At 43.6% G+C, this 22,604-nt stretch overlaps 1 protein-coding gene across 23 annotated transcripts in view; it reads left to right on the forward strand.

Moving 5' to 3' along the window:
- The window catches only part of Osbpl6 (oxysterol binding protein-like 6), a 197,167-nt gene that overhangs the window by 156,836 nt on the left and 17,727 nt on the right, over positions 1 to 22,604 (forward strand). For 4 of the 23 annotated variants that reach the window (XM_017591698.3, XM_008761906.4, NM_001107735.1 and 1 more), the window contains 4 exons: positions 6,519 to 6,684; positions 9,606 to 9,739; positions 17,140 to 17,247; positions 19,106 to 19,243. In XM_017591698.3, the coding sequence (XP_017447187.1) occupies positions 6,519 to 6,684; positions 9,606 to 9,739; positions 17,140 to 17,247; positions 19,106 to 19,243 (546 nt within the window). Of the gene's footprint in view, positions 1 to 1,681; positions 1,757 to 6,518; positions 6,685 to 9,605; positions 9,740 to 10,485; positions 10,510 to 17,139; positions 17,248 to 19,105; positions 19,244 to 19,706; positions 19,958 to 22,604 lie in introns of those variants that run through there. The other 19 variants (XM_017591693.3, XM_017591697.3, XM_017591694.3 and 16 more) reach the window with 9 other exon arrangements.

The raw sequence follows: 22,604 nt of genomic DNA on the forward strand, positions 1-22,604 counted from the left end.
CCAGTTATGAAGGAAGCGAGGCTGTGTGGCAGTCGCACTTGGCTGTTGATCATTATCAAGGTTGATATTGTGTCATTAAGTTTTGCATCCACCATTCTTTAGTAGCTGTCATTGTGAAAGAATTATGAAATAAATTATTTTTTTAAAAAAATGACTCCAGGAAGTAGAAATGAAACTAGAACATGAAACATGTGCTATACCAAATATTTGATGACTTCGTCTTGTATAGGGTACATTGCTCACCTTAGTGGACCATGAGGTTAAATGCTAGACTCATCTGGTCATATTCATACGAGATGCCACTGGCTTGCTTTCAGAAATCTCTTATGTAACTCATGGAGTCAGCTTCTGTCTGTGAGGATTATCTTTAAAGAAGATAGGCATCCCAAACTTCGCGTTTTCTGGTTCTAATAAAAATCTAAGTAAAACTATACAGTCAAAAGTGCTGTAGGAGAGAAGGACTGTGTCCCTGTGTCATTCATAGAGCAAATTAGATAATAGGCCCTAGATACTGGAGAGATCGGATAGAGTGGGAAAAGTACATAGTAGCCGATAAAATTACCCATCATTCACAAGAAGCTTCTGCCCTAGTTCCACATCCCACAATTATACCGACATGTGAAGGCAAGGTCTTCCTTCATTACATTAAATGTAGAGATTTTGTGTAGAAAACCTTTGTAGAAAATAAATTATGTGTAGTGGCATACATAAATATGCAAAAGATTTGTGAAGTAGTTTGAAAAGTTTAAGAGCATCAGAGATGTGAGAATTCAAAATATTTGTCATTCCAAACAGATGAGAGTAGTCGTGATGGATTTTGCGTGTGTGTGTGTGTGTGTGTGTGTGTGTGTGTGTGTGTGTGTGTGTGTGTGAATCGTTGGGTTAATATAAGAAATCTCACTTTGGCTACCTGGAGATGGAAATATTGTCTGCTAGCTTGAAGTCTATGACACTGAGGTGACTTTGAAGGATGAGAAAGAAATGCCATCACCTCTGGGCTTCTTTGGGTTTGTACAGAGGTACAAATCACCAGATAAACCTGTGCTGTTGGGTGTCCATAACTGCTATTGTGAGGCATTGATCCCACACTCTGTAGCACTTGAAGGCTCTCCAGTTCCCCCACAGCCCCAGTCTAGTAGGACTGACCTCCACCTTGGGCAATTCTTTTCTAACACTAAGCCCCTGCCAGTAGACTTTTTGGTAGAGGGTTGAGTTGGGGAGTTAAAGAGCCCCGTTTCTCTTCCTTTTATTTTGTCTCTGAGTATGATTTTTTTTGCCTTTATATTTTTTATAATCACTTTCCCCAGAGCTTGCCTATTTTCTACTCTGCCATTTACTGGACGCCTTCTGACTTAATGCAGCGTGTCCTCACAGTTTTAAAGAGTGGCGAGCATGTCCGTTTTACTTTAGAATGGCAGGCTCCCCATTACTTCATTAATCCACAGGAGAGCCTTGTCTGCTCTTGGGGTAGGGATTATATTCAGGAAGTGTTTGGGCAGTCTGCACTGAGAAGAAAGCTCATTAGCTGTGACATGAGTGTCCCTCTGACTTGTCTCAACGCTCAGATTTACAGTTAAAACTCTTTTCTTCTGCCTGATCATCTTTCATCCCCCCACGAACCCCTCGTCTTCATCCCTACCCCATGTTTTTTACCCCCTTTTCTTCTCCCATTCACTGTCAGGAAGGGCCACCTGCGAAGGGCCAGTTCAACACAACTCGGCGCCGGCAGAGGCTAGCGGCAGCGGTGGCTACAACAGTGAGTGGATTTCCATCTCAAATGAGGAACTGTGTGCAAGGGTGACCCTGTCCTGATGGCGCCATCAGCGTGTGGTGGATCACCTGTGGCCTACCCCGTGGATATCACTTTCAGATGACCTCTGGCTCTCCTCGCCTGACAGGGATTGGACAGTGGGTGCTGGGTTTGGCAGAGGAGAACTAATTCGTGATCCTCCTCTTCTACTGTTATTGGAAGAAGGGTCAAAACTCAAGTCTGAGTTTGAGAAACTGATCATGGGGCTCCAAGATAGGAGGATTTTCTTAAATGGTGATATCTCATTTATTTGTTTTTCCATACTGATGCCTGAACCTTTTGTCTTTCTAAGAAGTGTCCCATGACTACAGAAATAAGTTGCACTCGTTTGTGTGCAGCAGTATGACGGCTTGAGGAGACGGCAGTGAGAGGCTAGAAAAGGTGGATTTTGATGTCATCTCTACATGGCTACCTAAAGTCCATGTAGCAAGGGAAATCATGTTATAGAAAGAATGTTGGCCTGAAAACCAGAAAATAGTGTGGAAATGAAAAAAAAAAGAAACCATGAAGTTAGATAGTATATAATCTATATGTAGACAAGTTTTTTGTTTTTTTTTTTTTGTTTGTTTTGGTTTGGTTTTTTTTTTTTTTTTTTTTTGGTTCTTTTTTTCGGAGCTGGGGACTGAACCCAGGGCCTTGCGCTTCCTAGGCAAGCGCTCTACTACTGAGCTAAATCCCCAACCCCGACAAGTATTTTTTTACTCCTAAGAGGGGAAAGGATAGATAGAAGGGTGTAGGTGAGAATCATGACTGTCCATATACAATATGAAATAGAATACAAGATAAAAATAAACCATAGTATCAGTTCATCCCAAGATGGTGTTCACTTTTTAATACATAGCTTCTCGAGCCCATGGTAATCATGGATAATAGTTTTTTGTCTAGTACATGATTTTTATGAGTTACTAACAATTTTATCCTTGCTAAAATTAGGGTATGCTTCAAGGTTAGACTGTCTAAAAATAACGTAAAGGGTTTGACTGCACGGTAGAAAGCTCCTGCGTGAGGTCTGCTGTTTTTTCAGTTCGTAGCCAGCCCTGGCATGCTGTGTGTGTCTTAGCTACACTACAGGATAGAATTACTTATGATTATTGAAACAACCAGTGACTTGGAATTAATTAGGGGACTGACTCTGACACTCATAGTTTTACAAATATTTGAACCAAGTCATTACCGAAATTGCGTTTATGGTGCAGTGGATCTATTCAGATGTAACTAAAGGCAACTGCCTCTGGGTCAGTTAGAGATTCTGACAGGAGACACCTCGCCAGCCAAAGGAATAAACTGAACAAATCCAGATGGTCTTTAGAGAAGAAACAGTATCAGAGTCTGGGAAGCAAAGATCAGTTTTCTTGTGAAAATGCTAAGGCTTCCTCTAATAATAAACTCCCAGAATACCATGCAAGGAGGCGATGGTGTTTTCCCTGGGTTCAGTTTTTAAGCTTTGCACACAGTGAAAATAATAAAGTTAGGATTAGTACCTGTTTGCATAGAGTAAGTTTATATTTTCTAAAGTTGGAAGCAGAGTTGGCTTGTTAAAACAAGAAGCATCAATGTCCACATCCCAACGCCACTATGACCACGGAGACTATAAAATTAACTTAGATGATTCTAGTGAAAAAGGGTACGGTCAACAATTAAAATAATTACAGGAATAACCAGTATTGGGTGGCTACTGCCCTTTGGGAGCTGTACTCTGACTCCATGTCTATGAGGCATGGAAAGAATCCACCTCTGACCCCTGACCACCATCCTCAGCCCCAGTGGGCCTGATTCAGCCTCCCTGTTTCTTCCAGTGTCCCTCCTCTTCCCACTGAAGTTACCCCACATTTAAACTTGCCTCCTCATCCTAGAATCCTTGTCAGTTTTATTATCTTCCACTTAGGCATCGGGGGTGACTGGGTTTGATACCAAAGAAAAGTCTACCTGGGGAGATATTTCCAAAAATGTGTTCTCATTGGGCCTGAACACTGGCACTCAGAATGGCCAACTTTCTCCACTAGCCAAAGCGTGCAATACTTCAATTGGGGAAACACAGAAACACCGGCCCCAAGTGCAATAACACCCAGTCTCCCCAAACCAACAGTACCCCAAACAAATCCTTGAATGCATACAGCAGGATACTAATGGGAATTTTCACCCTGACTCTTAAGACTTCTTAAGCTTAATATTACTGGACACACCAGCGTATCTTCCTGGAGACCACTGCTAGATTTGGAAGCCAGCAGTTCTCCTCACAAACACCCTTCTCTTCTGGCTTACTTGTAGGTGAATTTTAAGGGGGTCCCCTAACATTTACTCCAGCTACTGGTATCAGAATGTTCCTGAACCAGGCTTCCCCCCTGTTGTAGAGCTTCTAGGAAGCCTTGAGGTCCTCCTGAGCAGAGAAGCAAGGCTCACACTCAGCACTGAAGGTTCACAGCTCCGAGTGTGGGGGGGAGGGGCGGGGGGTGGTAGCTCTCATTCCAACCCTCACTGCTGACAAGAAACTGGTTACCACTTAAAGTGTTTTCTATCCAAATGATGTCCTGTGTCAACGAATGAAAACTGAATGAGTCCCCAGGCTAAAGAAATAGTCAGTTAGATGAATACGTCCTGATTTATATTCTCTACTTTACAAATTCCTCGATTAAAATGACCCACTCAACACACTTCTCCTAAGGAAAAAGAGATAACTATTTAATTCAGTTGAATGTGTATAAAAATAGTTTCCACCTTCCCAGGAAATGGTCTAGTTGCAATTAGCTTGGAGTATTGCGAGTTCATTCCCTGTGGGTCATATACAAAGCCACCCTTCAACTGTGTTAGGGAGTCAGTTCAAAACTCAATTATGTTCAGTTATAAATTTGTAAATTGTGTTTCTGATTCAAGTATTTAGTAGAGAGGCTTTTGTCGTGCACAAATATGGGGTCTTCTTGGACGCCTCGGGTTTTTACAGTGGCTCCTCCACGGCCCCTGCTAAACTAACGTGGCCCCCTCCCCACACACTCAGAGGAAACACCCATGCTGGCTGAATGCTTGAAGATTTTTGAGTGACATGAAACTTTCCCATGAACCTCAGTGTGCTGTCTCCCAACACCAAGCACCCATGTTTGATTTTCTTAATGATCTTTGGTCCACCTTTAATTGCTTTCTACACAGGGGTCCTGTTTTTCTCTTAGTACCCCCAAAGCTTCTCTGTCATCACTATAGAGTCCCCAACATTAGGGAACCCCAGCATTCCATTCCCTCACAGGACTCATTTGATACTTCTCTGCCTCGGATCTGGGACAGAAGCAAGGTTTGAGCCTACTAAGGTAGACGGCCATTGACATCTCCCAGCACGCTCACTGTAGTTCCTCCTGAGGAAAATTGATGATGACTTTGATACCGCTGAAGGCCTCAGAGGATGTGCGTTAACTTGCTTAGTGTAGGTGGCGTGAGTGGGGACGTTTCCCATTGTCTTCCTTCCTCAGCAATAACTTCTTCCCTTTGATACCTTCCCAGAGAAAGTACTAACCATCAGAGCTGAACTACGTCAGCGGGGTCATCAGTCAAGTCATGGCCCATGGACCAGATTTTTTTTTTCTTATTTCTCTCCGCTTATCTGACTATATGAGCAAGACAAACAGAGAGCCCTTTTATTCTATCCTTTCTCGTTTATCAAATTCATAAAATTTAAAAGAAAAGCCTATTAAGGAAATGAAGTGTTTTACACGCGCGCACGCGCGCGCGCGCGCGCGCGCGCGCACACACACACACACACACACACACACACACACACACATTCTCCCACACACCAAAGTATTGCAAATTAGTCAGGGACAAAGAGTCAGCGCTTCAATTGTAGAAAATACAGCTTCTGTAGGGTCTATATTATGGCTCCTCAGGGCAGCTGAGAGAAGATCTGTGTCGTAAGATTAAAAAAGTTAGCTTCCGGGTTAGCTAGAATAGTATTTCCATTTCCCAAGAACGATTAACCAATAGCACTTGGGACCCTCAGGTTGACCCTCTAAAAAGGACAAGAAAGTGCTTTGCCCCAGCCCAAGCGTAGTCTATATCCAGTCTGGACAGGACAGTTCCTGTTGCTACTGGGGAATGCTCTACAATAATGTGACCTTTTCTACTAATGCCTTTCAGTGGTGACTAGTTCCTAAGCCACAGTCATCCAGATGACAGGGACGTGTGTGATCACAAAGGCAAATGGCAGTGACTCACATAATAGGTTTCGTTTGTGAATATGTTAATCAGTATATTTTTAAATGACCGAGTCTCTTTAATTCATTAGTGTATGTACTGTAAACTTGCTTTGTCCAGTGGCTATAGACCAGGCAAATCTTTAGGCGTATTTTTATATTTTTATTAAGATCCTGCCTAAGCTCAAAGAGAAGTGACTATAAATTGCATTCTGACTGTGGGAGAACAGGTCCACTACAAGGTTCGGGGTGCTCTTTTCCACCAGTTACTTCTAGGGACAAGTGGGGGTTCAGAGGTGTGTAGTCACTGTTCTCTGTAAGAAGGAAACCCAGTGAGAAATTCTGGAACTCTCAGAAACAAGACTAACTCCTCCCAGGCCACAGTATTTGTGAAATGAATGAGGGCTGAGGCTTTCCTGAGCGCATCGTCAGAAGGGAATGGGTTGTTGTAGTGGAAAGGAAGGGCCCTGGCTGCAGAGGAGACGGTGGTCAGGACGTGGTGACACGTGAATAATGTATACCTTCCCTTCCAGGTTCCTTTCAGCGCCACCATGTCACCCGTGCGTCTGCACTCCTCCAACCCCAACCTTTGTGCAGACATTGAGTTTCAGACCCCTCCTAGCCACCTCACCGACCCTCTGGAAAGTTCCACAGATTATACCAAGCTACAAGAAGAATTTTGTCTAATTGCGCAGAAAGGTAACACTACAAGGTTTTTGATGGCGGGGAATTTGACGAGAGATGCGTTATTTTATCTTTGCATAGGTGAGGGTGGCAGAAGGATGGACCGGTTAATACATGGGCAGAACTCTATAAAAATGCGGGATGCGCGGCCACCTACCAGGACAACCACAGCGAGACCTTCGGTTTTCACTGGAAAGAAAAGAGGCAGAGAAGCAAAGAGGGATTTGTTTCCTAGGCAGCCCAGCAAGATACTGTCTCTAACCATTGTTTTCTCAGTGTCTTACAGTTACCTTATAATCCATATTTACTTAATTGTAGCCAGGAAAAAAAAACTGCTCCTTTTCCAAACAAGCGTCACTCTTGTTGTTTTCAACTGGGTGAAGCTCGGCTGCGAGCTGCCGTGGTTCACTAACCGAGCTCACCCGATGGCTTTCTGCTGCAGCCTGGGCTGAGAAAGGGACTTCTACCGTGTTCCTTGTACACTGACGGCACACCCGGAAGGCTGCTCACAACCACACGGTTCCTCCTGTGTAAGGCCGTTTAAGGCTGAGACACCAGGAGTAGATGCTGCCAGACTCATCCTTGAACTGGCGAAACCTTGTGCCTGTTAGACTGCCCTTGCCAGAGCATCCCAGGCCAACTGAGTTTTGAGGGCTAGGAAGTCAGTCACACTCTTGAGTCTCCACTGTGTATTAAGTGATCAGTAAGAACATTAAACATGGTAGGTTTAACAAGTATGCTGGGTTGTCGTGTGTAGGGAGACCTGAATGCCCACTTGCTATGTGGTATTTATTTAGCTTGCAGTAAATGACATTCATCTTTTGGTTTAAAGGGGCAGTGTCTTGGGTGGTGTCCTTTTTTTTAAATAACCACGAGGGAGACACACCCTGAGTGACTCCTCAGCCCTTTGCACAGCTCATTGTAACGTATTTCACCTGAGGCTGCTGCTGGTCCCTACGTTTGAAAATATCCCTGAAAAGCTGTGTGAGGTGGGACGTGTCCTGCGAAGCCGCTACAGAAACCAATGTGTAGATGTCACTAATTATTGTGAACTTTCCATTTTTCCACCTCGGTTTTAATCTGTTGAAAGTTACTAATTATTATAAACCGATTTCTTTTCCCGTAATACCTAGGACACCCGTTATTGCTTTTCTGCCTTTTCCCTTCCCACTGACAAGTTGGTTCCTCGGTCAAAACTGAAGGCGGTGCTAATGGGTTGTACTGGGAGGCAGGCAATGTAGTTATCTTATAATGTAGCTCCTTATTTGCTTAGAACAAGAAGGGGGCGAACATGGAGAACATACCTGGAAACTTAGCAAATACTGATAATCCTAGACTGCCAGCAAGGTTAGGCTGTGGTTTTTGCTTCCCTCGGCATCCAGATGGACTTACTCTCTTTCACTGTGATGCTCCTGAGATATTTACAACTTGGTCAGATAGCACACCAACTTCATAATCCTAAAACAACCATCCTCTTATGTCTGTATGGATTCGTCGATCCACGCCATCTCCTCCCGCCTTTCGAAGGCGTTCTTCATTGCTCTGTTAAGTTGGAAGCTCATTTTGTGATCGGGGCCGGTGGTATTCCACGGGGCTCAGGTTCATGGGCGGGACTTTTGCTTCTGGGGACAGTTGGCCGCAGTTGGAGAAAGAGACCACATAGGTGAGCACAGCACAGGGAAGGGATGGGCCTGATAGCAGCCCCAGGGGAGCTTTCTCACAGTCCCCAAGCTGTTTAAATCCTGTGCTGAAACTATGGGTTTTGGTTTTGTTTTCAGAAGACATCCAGATGTTCCACACAAGAGGCACAAAATGTACAGACCCATGCCTTGACTGGACTCTAGAAAGACATTATGAGGCAGGCACCTCAAATCAACAGTGGGATTAATTCCAGCTGTCCAGTTGTCACCTTTCAGCTGGTGGGACACTGCACATGAGTTAATAGGCTGTGTGGTGGGGGTGTGGTTCAGCAGTAGTTGGGAACCTACCTTGCTCAGGCTCTGGCTTCCTCGCAGCACTGCAAAATAAAGACAATTGCCAGCCTTATCTCTGAAAGAGATCATGAACTCTTTAGGTCCCTGACACCTCCCCAGGTCCGCTCCACCCACCTGCCACCTCCCTTAGTTCAGGCCGCTGCTGTGTATGGGTGTGACTACCTCTACATATAACCCCTTTTCAAATAGGGACGTGCCTATATTTGAAGACTTCCCATGCTTTTGAAACACGCAAATTCGACCTCTTGTGGTTCAGACCACAAGACTGTCTCAGATTGTACCGAGCTGTTAGCCGTGTAGGAAATGAGGGGAGAGGTGCTGTCTTGGCTGTTGCTTTTAATGGAAGCGCCTCTGAGACGAAGGCATTTATGGCTGAGAAAGCAATGAGGGCGCTGTTTTTAAAGCCAAATCATTTCCCACTGCAAAGAAACAGTCGACACTTCTGGATCCGCTGACTGTTTTATGTTGACAGGATCCGTAAAACGTTCTGTTTGGAGGTGTACGCTCTGTGGAAATAACAATAGTAACTCTTGAGTCACATGATAGCAGAACAGCTCTAAATATTATCACCCAACATGACAAGCAAAACCTGCTTTCTTTTTCCCTCTAGAGATGCGGGTTAATGTCTGAGTATTGATGTTAAGAATTGATGTTGATGTTTTGGATGTTGCTTCCAAACTATGTTGGCTCGGCTGGTATGAAGTATAAAAATTTCCATTTTAATTAATTACAATTGCCATATTTGTTCTGGGTGTAAATGCTCAGATTCTATTTAAGGCTAGTTTTATTTTTTTTTTCTACATGCTGGATTTGTTGTTGTTAGACTATAACCTAGTCTTTCTGGAAAGTGCCTGGATATCAGTTAGGATGCACAGACCTTGGCACCCTGCATGGTCCTTGGACTAGGGTGAGTGTTTATTTCTCTCTTCTCTCTCTCCCCAGTGCATTCTCTTCTGAAGTCTGCGTTTAACAGCATAGCTATAGAGAAGGAGAAGCTGAAGCAGATGGTTTCGGAGCAAGATCACAACAAAGGCCACAGCACACAGATGGCCAGGCTCCGACAGTCGCTGTCACAGGTAAACCCACGTGTTTTCGTATGCATGGCCAACAGAAGATGCTAGGCGAAGGATGAGGGGGGGTGGAGGCCAGCGGTGGGGGATGGCGTGTTCCTCTGACATTCTCCCAAGACATTGCAGAGTTAGAATCGAATCTTATTAGTTTTCTCCTCTAAACATGTTGAGGTGAAAAGGAACAGAAGTTGCTGAGTACATATAATTGTTTTTCTGACTACTTGAATTAATGTCTGGGGTCATTGGTCAGCCCCTGATTTTATAAAACGGCAAAAGAAAGCCCACCAAGCATTTATATATACATGACTTACATGTTTAAGGAACATTCCAGAATATATTCAACGCAGTGGTAAATAGAACGAAATCTATTAGGTCTCCCATGCTTTATGTTTTCCCACTCAGATTTTAATCTGTTGGAAGCTACTGATTATGATGAACCTGTTTCTTTTCTGATTTGCACTCCTGGGGTTCTCTTTTGTCTGTTACGCTCCCCGAGTTTTAGCATATATCATATTTTATCTTACTAATAGCTAACGCACCCCCGTATACCTCAGAGTTGAGGTTCCGGTTATCAGTTCTTGAGAGCCGCACACTTCTTCCTCTGTAATAAACCTCCTCTCCAGTCAGTCCTTAAATGCACTCAGTTTGATTCCTTTGAGCATGCAATGCTGTTCTGTGATTTTTTTTTCCCGTGTGTGAGAGAACTCAGTGTTTATATAAAATATTGTTCACTTCCTGGTGCCTTGGATCAGAGTGAAGGAGCCGGCAAATCCTGGGTAAGTGGCTCTCCATGTGATCCGATCCTGCTTGATTATCCCTGTAGTCCTTACCAATGAGATGTGAGCTACTGTCAGTGTGGTTTTTGTACCTGATCTGTCAGTGTTTCCGGTATTCAGTCTCCTATAATGAAGTACCAGTATCTATCCTCCACATCCCCAGCAACACAAAACGCTATCAGCTGAGGTACATATTCTGCCTCCAGGGCCGAATCAGGGCCTCGGGAGCATGCGCATCACCACAGCACCTGCCTGGCAGCCGGTAGAGGACTTCGCTCCTAACCTTGCAAAGGTTCTGACATCTGCTCACGTCAATGAATCTGCTCATGTTCCGTGCTCTGTTGACACTAGTTGATCTTCTGAGTCATTGTTGCGAATGCACCCTGAAGCAGAAAGATCAAAATAGTCGTCAAACGAACATGTAGTTTCATCTTGAAGGCATCCAAAATATACCCTAACCCCCAAAGTGTTACAGTGTTTCCTCTTTAGTATATTTGATGATGAAAGCTAGTGGCAGAAATTGAGGCTACAGTGACAACAGTAAGATTTGTTTTCTTGCTTGCCGCTTGCTTGCTTTCGTATGCTTCTTGTTTAGACCAAGAATGGGCTGGAGATCTAGGGGTATACTAGGCTGATCAGATGCTTGCCTGGCATGCACAGAGCCCTAATTTCAACCCCTAGCACCACATAAAACAGGGCAAAAATGCCACATGCTTTATAATGCTAGTGTTTAGGGTGGGGAGGCAGGAAGATCTGGTGCTCAAGGCCTTCCTTGGCTACCTAGTGAGTTTTCCCTTTAGATGGATCTAGAAATGACTAGGAAGAGAGGTCACCGTGATAGAAAACCCTTTGCTCTTTTGTGTATGCACGTAAATGGCTAGGCGTCATGCAAGATGTAGAATATCATAGACCCGGTTCCTCAGGAGCTCATAATCTTGATGTTAAAGTGAGCACTGTGAGGGAATGAAGAAGGATCCAACATTAAGGTGAAGAGTGAAGTAAATCAAGTATGTCAGCTATGTCAAAGGTGTTCACCCTCTGAGCTCAAGTACTCCCACTGAGTTAAAGTACAGCCCATTGAGAACTACACAAGAGGTATACAGATTCCCTCTTGAGAGAGACTTATTTGCCTCTTAAGTCAGGACCTCAGTAGACTTTCCTTGTGTCGTTTGGTTTGGGGTTTAGATTTTCTTTCTAACCCAAGGGCTCAAAAGATTTGAAATTAATGTTGGCCTGTTAAGACTGTTGCACATGGGCCACTGGAGAATCTGATGCTTACACTTGTGTGTCGTGGCTTTTGTCTACATTGACGTGTCTATATATGTACATATGAGCCAGCCAAGCATTCACTGGTCAGTTTGCCATCACGGCTGAGGTGGGAGTCTGTTTTAGAAGCGACAACCTTTGCTTAGGCACAGTTTACTCTTTTTGTAGTGAAGTGATGCTGATGTTTTGAACACTAGAGAATTGGTGAGCCGAGAAATTCTTCCATGGGTAGTCATTAGATGATAACCAGCCCATCGGGGACTACACAAAGGAATACTAGTGCTATCAATGATAAGGAGGGCTTAAAGAATTTAGCTACCAGAAATTGAAAATATTATGGCATTCTGTATATATTAGAAAGATTAGTCAGGTATAGTATTTTGGAAAATGGATAAAATGAAAGCAAAAGCAGTTGGTAAGATTCATTACTTTAGACTCTTATGACAGGTGAGATAATGTTCCCAAATCAAAGAGGTTTCATGGGAGGTGGAAGAAGGACTGAGTTTGTGAGATGCTATGGGGTCAACATGGCTTGACCATCAGCTGGACATTTGACCTAAGTCCTGCTCGACAGAATCGTGATGATGATAATGCTGAATTTTTAGTAAAGCTTCTATATATCATATCAACTCAACAAACTCCAGCACCCTCCAACAGGTGCATGGCTTCTGAAGTAGATGTGATGAGATTCCTCACTACATGCCTGGCAGAAATTATCTTCCTTGAGTAAGTAGGAACTTACAAGACTGGAGAGATCAGATCCTCTTCCTTAATCTATATGGACACAAACACAACATAATTTTTATACCTTTACCTCCGTGAAACATAACTTTCACACCCATGACAAGCATAGATGCTAGACTTAACATGTGTGGGACAGGACATTTTCTTTGCCATCTCTCCCTTATAGATGATCTCGTCAGCTTTCATTTTGTGATCACTAAAAAATCAAATCATGTATTATAAAACTAAGGCTGCTTGGGCATCTTCGATTAACAGAACAGTCAGTCACATATCAGGGTCCACGTGAGCCTGTCTGCAGAATAGTATGCTCCGGTTCTGTTGCCGGTTTGGTTTCTCGGCTCAGGATTTGTTCGCAGCTCGCACTGACGGTAGTGTGAATTGAATCTATATAACTGTGAGCCGCAGCATATGACCATACTCCAGCCAGGGCGACACTAAGTCAACACGCCACAGTCATTAAACGAGTCATTATCTTTGTGCGTTGCTGAGAGGGGGTTGGGGGAGAAGAGAGAGAGAGAGAGAGAGAGAGAGAGAGAGAGAGAGAGAGAGAGAGAGAGAGAGAGAGGTTCCTGTATGGCTGCTCAGAGAGGAACTGTAGGCACACTTAGTGCTAGTACCACAGTGCTTCTCCCTGCTGGCCTTGGCCCCTTTTACAAAACAAAGTGGTTTTCTTTCAGGCAGGCCTCTGTGGTTTCTCTTGCTCGGTGGCCTGTGGCCGGCCTCTGTGGTGGGGATCTGTCTAGCTCTGACTTGTTTATTCTCCTTGAGTAAATTCCTAACATTATTTTGTACCCTCTTCTGGTCTGGTTGCCACTGCTCTCTCCATACCTCTGTTCCTCAGTAGCTCCGGTTTCCACGATACCATTAGAATAAGTGGTGCTGGGCCCTGCTGAGGAACACTGGGTCCAGCTTTCACGCACTTGGCTACAGCAGATGTCAAGCATACTGATCATCGGGGCAGAAGGAAGAACCAGCCTGAGGAAGATGGCTGGAACCGGCTGATGCATGTCTGGTTGCTGGCTTGAGTTTACGGAGTCACTCACTTCTAACTCTCTTTGTGCCCTGTAACAAGTCTTGTGTCTACCACTGCATATATATTCTCAAAAAAGTTATCTCTTTCCCATGTTTGCTCCGAATGCCATGTAGGTGATGTCTGTTTGATTTAGAAGGAGGATCTAGTTTAGGTTTGGTTCTGGGTTTGTTAGAGCCTTGAAGTCTTGGACTGGTAAAATGTGTTGTGCTATGCTTAAAAGTAAAATCAAGCTTGTCTTCTCTGACGTGGTGTCAACATATTGGCGACCTGTTCCTGTTATTCGCCATGTAATTCAACACAGATTCCTGATCTTAACAGTTAGCAACAATTTCATGAATTTTACTTTTGAAATTTGGAAAGGTTAAAAGTAAATGCAAAACAGAATTAAGAACCTCCACCATTCATTAATTATCTCAGTAAGGAACGAGCTTAAGATCTTCTATTGGGATGGCACCTGTTTGCCACCTAACTGAGGAGAAAACGGGGGTTTAACACTAAGAAAATTAAAGATGTGGGTTAAAAACATGCCTTTCCGGACCATCCCAATAAATGTCTAAGTAAACTACACACGGTGGGAAAACACCACGGTTGTTTTCCTGGTGGGCAGCCAGGTGCCGGTCCGGTCAGCCCTTGGTATGGAAAGCTCCTACACGCCAATGTAAATACCAGAAAACCCTCCGAGCCGGAACCACTTGACACTCATGGAGGTGAGCACTTGTTCCTCAGGAGCACGGTACAAGATCTCAGCTTGGCATTGTAGCCAAATTTGAAATGAGCGACAGAAGTTACCCAGCACAACCGAGTCACAGCCTGTAGCCAGGACACAGTAATCCCAGGAACTCGAGAGGCAGAGGCAGGAGAATTCCAAGTTTTAAGTTTGCATGGGCTATACAGTGAGACTGTATCTCAAAAGAGAAGTAAAGTGGGGGCAGGAGGACGCAGGCCTGCCGAGAGCTTACCTACTTGGTCTTAAAATCAAGAAAAGCTCATTGGGGTTGGGGATTTAGCTCAGTGGAAGAGCGCTTGCCTAGCGAGCGCAAGGCCCTGGGTTCGGTCCCCAGCTCCGGAAAAAAAAAAAAAGAAAAGAAAAGCTCATCTTCCCACGCCCAGAATCTTTCCCCTTATATGCCAGGAAAAGAAAGGGTTACCTTCACATTTAAAAAACCACGTGGCTGGGGATTTAGCTCAGTGGTAGAGCGCTTACCTAGGAAGCGCAAGGCCCTGGGTTCGGTCCCCAGCTCGGAAAAAAAGGACCAAAAAAAAAAAAAAAAGAAATATTTTGGGCTGGAGAGATGGCTCAGAGGTTAAGAGCACTGACTGCTCTTCCAGAGGTCCTGAGTTCAATCCCCAGCAACCACATGGTGGCTCACAACCATCTGTCATGGGATCTGATGCCCTCTTCTGGTGTGTCTGAAGACAGCAACAGTGTGCTCACATACAGGAAATAATTAAATAAATAAATCTTTAAAAAAAAAAACCATGTGAACCATTTTAACAGCTCACTCAGCTCTCTTACTACTGATGTTACTGCTTAAGGCTTCCTTGTGTGTCCTTTCACGTGTCTGTAGGCAGGGTCACATTTAATGGAAATTGACTAAGGTGGGAGTTTCCGTGAGCTCTTGGTATTGTTAAATATTCAGAGTAAGTGCTCGAACAATATCCCTTGTTAACGCCAAACATGTGTTTTATAACATTCCTCCCCTCAAGAAGAGCATTACCTACTCTTGTGATTTCATGGGGATTTGATCCATGAACCTGTTCCAGTGTCAACAGAAGGTGTGGTCATTTTAAAAAAGAACGAATGGTCAAGATTTATGTGAAAACCTCAGGTCAAGACTGACTCTGCCAGTCAGCTCATCAGATGAGAGCCCTCCCATTTACACATGGCAAGGTAGATTCGGCCCGAATATTTCAGTAACTGCATATACTTATGGGCAAAGACAATGACCACGTAAATAACCGGTAAGCTAGCCACACTGGATCAGCTTGAACTAACCTTTTTTCCCCAAATGTTTTGTGAGATTTTGCTCCTATTAAAAATGCTCTGAGGAGGCTGGAGAGATGGCTCAGCAGCTAAGAGCACAGGCTGTTCTTCCAGAGGTCCTGAGTTTAGCACCCACATGGTGGCTCACAGCCATATAGAATGTGATCTGATACTCTCTTCTGTATGATGCCCTCATCTGTCACGCAGGCATATGTGCAAATAGAGAATTCATATGCATTAAGTAGATTAGTAAATACTTCTTTTTAAATGATCTAAGCACTTATACCAGATGACAAGGTATTAGAATTTTTCCTTTTAGCTACATGGTTTATTTACTCACATCTCTTGCTTATGGTTTCCTAGGTAACCAGACATTTCCTCCTCTTCCTACATACAATGCTGTTGAATTAATATTAACCTTCAAACTACCCATTCTTGTCATACCAGATCCAACGTGTTGCTTACTATATCATACAAACTTGTTCTAAAGGCTTTAAACAGAAGGTGGCCAATGCCCTTTAATTGGTATACATTGTCTACTCTTAGAATACCATGTCCATTTAGAAATTCCTGCTTTCAACAGGAAGCCAGGGGGTTGACTGTTCTTGCACAGGCCTTGTCCTCACAGAGCCATTCTACCAAAAGCTTGATAGAATTCCACTGAGCTGACTCCTGACACAGAAATGGACTGTATCCCCATGCATCAGTGTGGAGGGCAGAAGGCTCCCTGGGCTTCACACTCAGGAGCGTGAGAAGGGGCACGCTTAAGGAAAGCTGTTCCGTTCTTGTATCAGACGCAGTCGATGCATGTGGGAGGCTATGCAAATGGTGTTCTGTGGATGATAATTTCTGGGGTATTCAAAGTACCGTGATGGAGGTAAACGCAGAGTCCGTTGCTGTTGGACTTATGTTCTTAGTATGGTTGTTTGTGTCCGTACTGTTTGGCCGAAGCACCTTGTAAGTTGCTTTTGTTGGTTCCACTGTATTTCCAAGAGGATTAATTATGAGCTCCTGAAAAAAAAAAAACAGCTGTTTCCTTTCGTCAAATTGTACTGAAAGATAATTTTCTACACTAAAGCCAGTTCATTAATTAACCCAAGTATTTTTGAGATGATGACTTTGAAATGAACCCTAAACTTTAGAGAATAGACAAAAGGAAAATATAAAAGAATCTTATCATATCATTATTTATATTATCGTATGTTATATATTATTATATATCAGATATACAATATATAAGAGATATTATATATAATCATATCATCCCAGGCTGCACAAAGTAATATATATGTGGTGGTAGACTGGTCTTGGATGTAATGGATCTGCCTCTAAGGAGGAGAAAAAATCCATCGGTCATTGTTATGAAGCCCATTAAATATTTCAGTGCACTAACCTACTTAAACAGTGGCCTTATAGTACAAAACAATTAGTATCATAACCCTGAGCCATTTATTTCCTTCTTAACCTTCATGGTCCGGTGCACGGTAAGACCCCCAGAATCAGAGAACTTCTCAGAATTTGCTGTCTCGAGTTGTCCCTTGTATCTGCTTGTAACACTTGCTTATCGATGTGCAGTTACAGTTGTGGTTTCTGTTACTTTAAGGCACTTAACCAGAACGCTGAGCTCCGGAGTCGACTGAACAGAATACACTCGGAGTCTACCATTTGTGATCACGTTGTCAGTGTAAATATTATCCCTAGCCCTGATGAGGTAAGGGCCATTATTAGTGGATATGGAGTTCCTTTTCTATGGCCTCTAAGTTACTGCATATGTTTTCCTATTGTAATCAGTTATTTTCTGTTAATAATATTCTCTCTATGTGTTAGAGACAGCTCAGTAGTCTTCGAAGTAAAAAGACGTAGGTGAACTTGATATCATTTATTCTCGGTGGTTACTATCTCTCTTGTTTATTTCTATGTTCACCTGACATCGTCAAATAATTTATATATCTATCCCAGCTGGTTAATTTTTACGTCCGTCTTGTCCTTCATTTAACATATTCATTATCAGCAAACATCTGATGAAATGTTGAAAGACATTTCAGCTGAGAAATTGTCACATAAAAAACTGCTTAAAAGCTTTCTTTGGAGGGAGTTGTGTAGGGAAAGAAGCTACCTGTTCTTGCTAAAATCAAAGCTAAGGGTACTGCAAGGCCCCTTCACGATGAATGACACAGACAACGAAAGCCAACAGGGACTGGAAGTGTGGCTCAGTGGTAGGCTGCTTGTCTGGCTCACTACCAGAGGGCCTGGGTTTAGCTAACGGATGTGAAGCAAATGCTCACGGTGTGCACTGAGCAGTTCACATCACATCACGCTGTCATAAGTCACTCTCAACACCCTCCACAGTGCTACTCATAGTTTATATTGAAGAAACGGCATGGAAATAGGAAAACGTTAGGAATGCAGGCTAAAATGCATGTGCGCTTTTGTCGAGTTGCTGATTAATGCTCTCGAGCTTTGCACACAGCAATGGATCTAACGAAAGGAGAGTCTAAACTAAGGCTAAGGCCGTGTTTGCACAGGAGTCGTAATATTTTACTCTGAGTCAGTCTCGTGTTCTGCTTGAAATAACCCAAGGCATCTTACCTTTGGCTGAAGTTGCCCATTCTTCTTTGGGGTCCCGATGAACTGGAATCACACGTATATACACTCGATTGCTCAGAATCTAGGAATACTTCTAAAATTTACCACTTAGAAAGCATTTAGCGCCAGCAAGGTGAGTCAGCAAGTCAAGGAGGGCACCAAGCCTGACGGGCTAAGTTCAGTCCCGGGGAGCCGCAGAGCGGAAGAAGAGTGGACTGCTGCTGCAGGCTGTCCTCAGACCCCCCCACCATGCACATGTGTGCGTGCCCCATACGTACACCCAATACATAATTGAAAATTTTAAAATTACTTTATAATCCTTAATTGGACTCTTCAACCTGAAAAGTGAATTGGAATGTATATAGTTTATTCTTAAATTTTTTTCTCTAATAAAGTTTGGACCATTGCACTTATAAACAATATTTTACTTGAAATGACATTCAGTAGTCTAGACACATTTCATTGGTTTAAAATTCATGATTTAACTGGAAATTTAATTATATATAATCCTATTTCAGAAATGAATCTTATAAATTATCTGTTTAGTAGCCTCTAGAAGTTTCTATAAATACTTCTTGAGGCGTACTTTACTGCTTAGTCCATGACTGGTAATGACAGGCCTAAGACTACAGTCAGTTTACATTTTTTTTTCTTTTCTTTTTTTCGGAGCTGGGGACGGAACCCAGGGCCTTGCGCTTCCTAGGCAAGCGCTCTACCACTGAGCTAAATCCCCAACCCCGTCGGTTTACATTTTTAATGGAGGTTTTACCTGTTAAATTCCATTTGACATCGAGTTGTAACATCACCCACCGTCTTTCATCTCTGCCTTTCGGAGTCTGTAGACGCGGCAGATGGGATTGTGCATGGTGGCAAGTGAAACTGTCACTAGTGTTAACAGACAGTTTGGCAGTCTCTAGAAATCTAATTCATGTGGCGGAATAGCAATGCTATGTGACTCTGTCGTCTGCTCCTCTCTCCTGTAGCCTGGTGAGCAGATCCACGCCAACCTCCCCCTGTCACAGCAGGTGGTCAACGAGAGCCGCCTCTCCATGTCGGAATCCGTGTCAGAGTTCTTCGATGCCCAAGAGGTGCTCCTGTCTGCGAGTTCATCGGAGAATGAGGTGGGTTCCTGGCTGTGTCCGTCTCATCTGCTTGCAACTGTGGGCAAGCCCATAAGACTCTGGGACTCTGAGCCATCCTGTGGGTTTATGTCACAGGAAGATGCTCACATTAAAAGCAGCACCAAAAGTGTGTAAGCCATGGTGCTTCCCGTTCCCTAGGCACATGAAAGCATTTCTGGGCTGAAACTCTGGGCTCTTGACTTGGATGAATAAAGGGAAATGATCAAACATATGTACCAAACCAGTGGTAACTGAGGTCATTGCAGGGGGCCGTTTGGTAAGGCGGAAAGGATGTGAGAATTAGAAAACCACTTTCTGTTGGGTGATTTAATAATTCTGTAAGACAAATCTGAACACATCCCAGTCCCCAGTATTCTTAGAATAACAGTTTATCTGTCACACAAAAATGCTAATAATCTGACCTCTGTACTCAGGTGTAGCTTCGTGTTCCTTTGTGTTCTAGATCCTTCCAGCAGCCAAAGGAGTGATCCCTGGAGTTGTCAGTTTGCTAAAGACACCGTATTGTCTCTTGTTATAACAAAGAGAAGTAGTCTTTCAAGTGACCCACACTGGAAAGAACTGGACTGCGTACCTCCCCTTGTGCCCTGTGTTTTAGAGGTTTTCAGAAAAACAACTGCTTTAGTCCCATCTTCTTCCTTTACCACAATACTCAGAACTAGGCCAAGAAATAAACTCAAATGATAGTCACCATCATGTTCTCAGAGTTGTCACTTCCTCTTCTGTTAAGGGCTTGCTCCTGGATCAGTCTAACCTGCTCCAGTCTCTTAAGCGTCTTAAGTGAGAACCATCTAGAAAGCTCCTCCAGCCTTCACACTAACACACTTGGCAAGCTCACCCCATGAGTCCAGCATTGGTGTGTGAACTCCGGTCACAGCGGCAGAGTACATGCAGCTGTGTTCTATGCTGCCATGGCCAGCGGAGACAGGGTCCTCTGCACTTGGCACCCATGCTGTCTGGAGAGTTTCTCCCAGAAATATGGATGCTAGCTTCTCCCACATGTACAGTCTGATTCCTTCCTCAGAAGCCACCTTGATAGCTAGCCTGCCTGCAGTGAAGTGTTGTTTCCCTCTCTCCCCTAGCCCTCAGGATGCCTTGTTTCTTTTTCCCTCCCAGCTAGCACTCCCCAACATAGTTTGTTTCCTCTATTTCACCTGTCGTGCCTTGTTTCTTTTTCCCTCCCAGCTAGCACTCCCCAACATAGTTTGTTTCCTCTATTTCACCTGTCGTTTGTGTGTTTCCACCTCTAAAATGCAAACCCCACAATAGAGACGTCACCGTTTTGTCTCTAGAACAGTCCAGCGAAGTCACTAAGTCTTTGCTAACTGAATGAAGGGAGGTGTTCTTTCGGGCCATTCACCCACAATGCTTCTGAGAGGTGTTCACACCAAAATTTACCTGACTGGGGATATGGTAGCAACCAGTGCATTTACTTAACCAGTCCTCAGAACCTTTTCAGAAAATTGTCTACTAAAAGCTACATCATTTTTTTTTAAAATAAAAGATGGCCATACTTTCCAGAATGATCTACCAGCCTAGTGTCTGCTTTAAGACTTGTGTCTGCAGGGACGTACCTAATCGCATTTAGAAAAGGAGTTCCTGATTTATTTTTGAACCCTGAAGTTCGGAACCAAAATATTTGGCTCCAGCACTTTTAGTTCTCAGGGAAGATGCAGGCCTTGGTAACGACCCAGGATCTTGGTCTGTGTGTAGGACATGTGAGAGGACCACAGTAAACAGCCCAGCCCCCAATGCTGCCACACACAAACGTGGGATGTACGTACTTCTGACTCATGTCCATGGTCACTGCAGAATTCTACACGAAAGATAATGTACCATTTATGGCACAGTAGTTTAGGAGAAATCAGAAACCGAACAGTGTGCTTAAGCATGGCAGTTTCCTTAACAAATGCTAACAATGAACAAGATTGCAATATACATTTAATTCTGGTCGGCACTTGTCTCCTTGGCTGCAATTAAGTGAGATTAGCCTCTTTTAATGCAGCGGTTCTCCACCTGTGAGTCTCAACCCCTTTGGGGGTTGAACCACCCTTTAACAGGGGTCCCATATAGATATCCTGCATATTGGATATTTACATTAAGATTCATAATAGAGCAAAATTATAGTTATGAAGTAGCAGGGACAGTAATTTGGGAGGTTGCCACAACATGAGGAAGTGTATTAAAGGGCCGCAGTGTTAGGAAGGTTGAGAACCACTGTTTTAGAGAAATTGGGAGGAAGAGATTGATTTGCCTCTTTTTCCCTACAAGCTAATGAGCTCAGCTTCCCCGGGCCCAGTCACGTTCCCCCTGGCTCTCTTGCAGCCTGTGAGAACCGTGGAGACCAAGTAAAGGGCAAACACATGATTCAAAAAAATATTTTTTCCTCAATTTGCCATGTCTATAAACCTATATGCAAAAGCAAAAATCCTATTACCTTAACCCATATGTACAGTCCTGTGAGGGTATCATCTGAAATATATGAACTCTGTAAGCGAATATGTCAACTCTTTTCAGCCCTGATATTTAGTTACTGTGTGTGTGTGTGTGTGTGTGTGTGTGTGTGTGTGTTCTTGTATGTGCATGACTTTGGGTGTTTCTTTGTATGCATACACATGTATGTATAGAAGCCAGAGATCAACTTCCAGTATCTTCTTCACTTTCTCTCCATCTCAGTTTTTGAGACGCATTCTCCCCCTGAGCCCTGGTGTTAATTGACTTCGTTAGGCTGCCTGAGGACTCTGTCTCCTCTCCCCCATTTCAGCTACATGCACCACATCCAGTTTTTACATGGATGCTAGGAATCTGATTTCAGGTCCTGTATGCTTGTACAACAAGCACTCCGCTGACAGATCGGCCCTTCAACCCTAAAAGTCATCAACAAATATGGAAATGTGTAAAAATTAAAAATGAATTAAAATATTTTAGCAGTACCGGAGATCAAGCCCAGAGCCTTATGTGTGCTAGGTACAAACTCTCTACCACTCAGCTGTGCCCTCCGCCCCCCGATAGTTCTTATTTTATTTAAATTTAAAACTTTGAGTAGCAAAATGTTGGCACAAGCACGTTTTAAAAAAGAGAAGTTGCAAACCAGGAATTGCAGTGCATAAGATAACAGAAACATGTTGAGAGACAAGCAGGTTTACAAAGAGCATACCCGAACATTGTCTGTATTGGAGGCACCTGCGTGCTGGTTCGTCTCTGTGTGTCATCAGTGAGCATCGAAGGCGCTGGCCTTCCCAACACAGATGAAGAGCTTCATCTCTTGTAAGGCAAGATGTGTTCAGGACACTGCAGAACTAGAGACCCAGACATGCTGAGCATAACCGCAATCCCAGCATTT

Source organism: Rattus norvegicus, chromosome 3 (assembly GCF_036323735.1).
Source record: "Rattus norvegicus strain BN/NHsdMcwi chromosome 3, GRCr8, whole genome shotgun sequence".
NCBI lineage: Eukaryota > Metazoa > Chordata > Mammalia > Rodentia > Muridae > Rattus > Rattus norvegicus.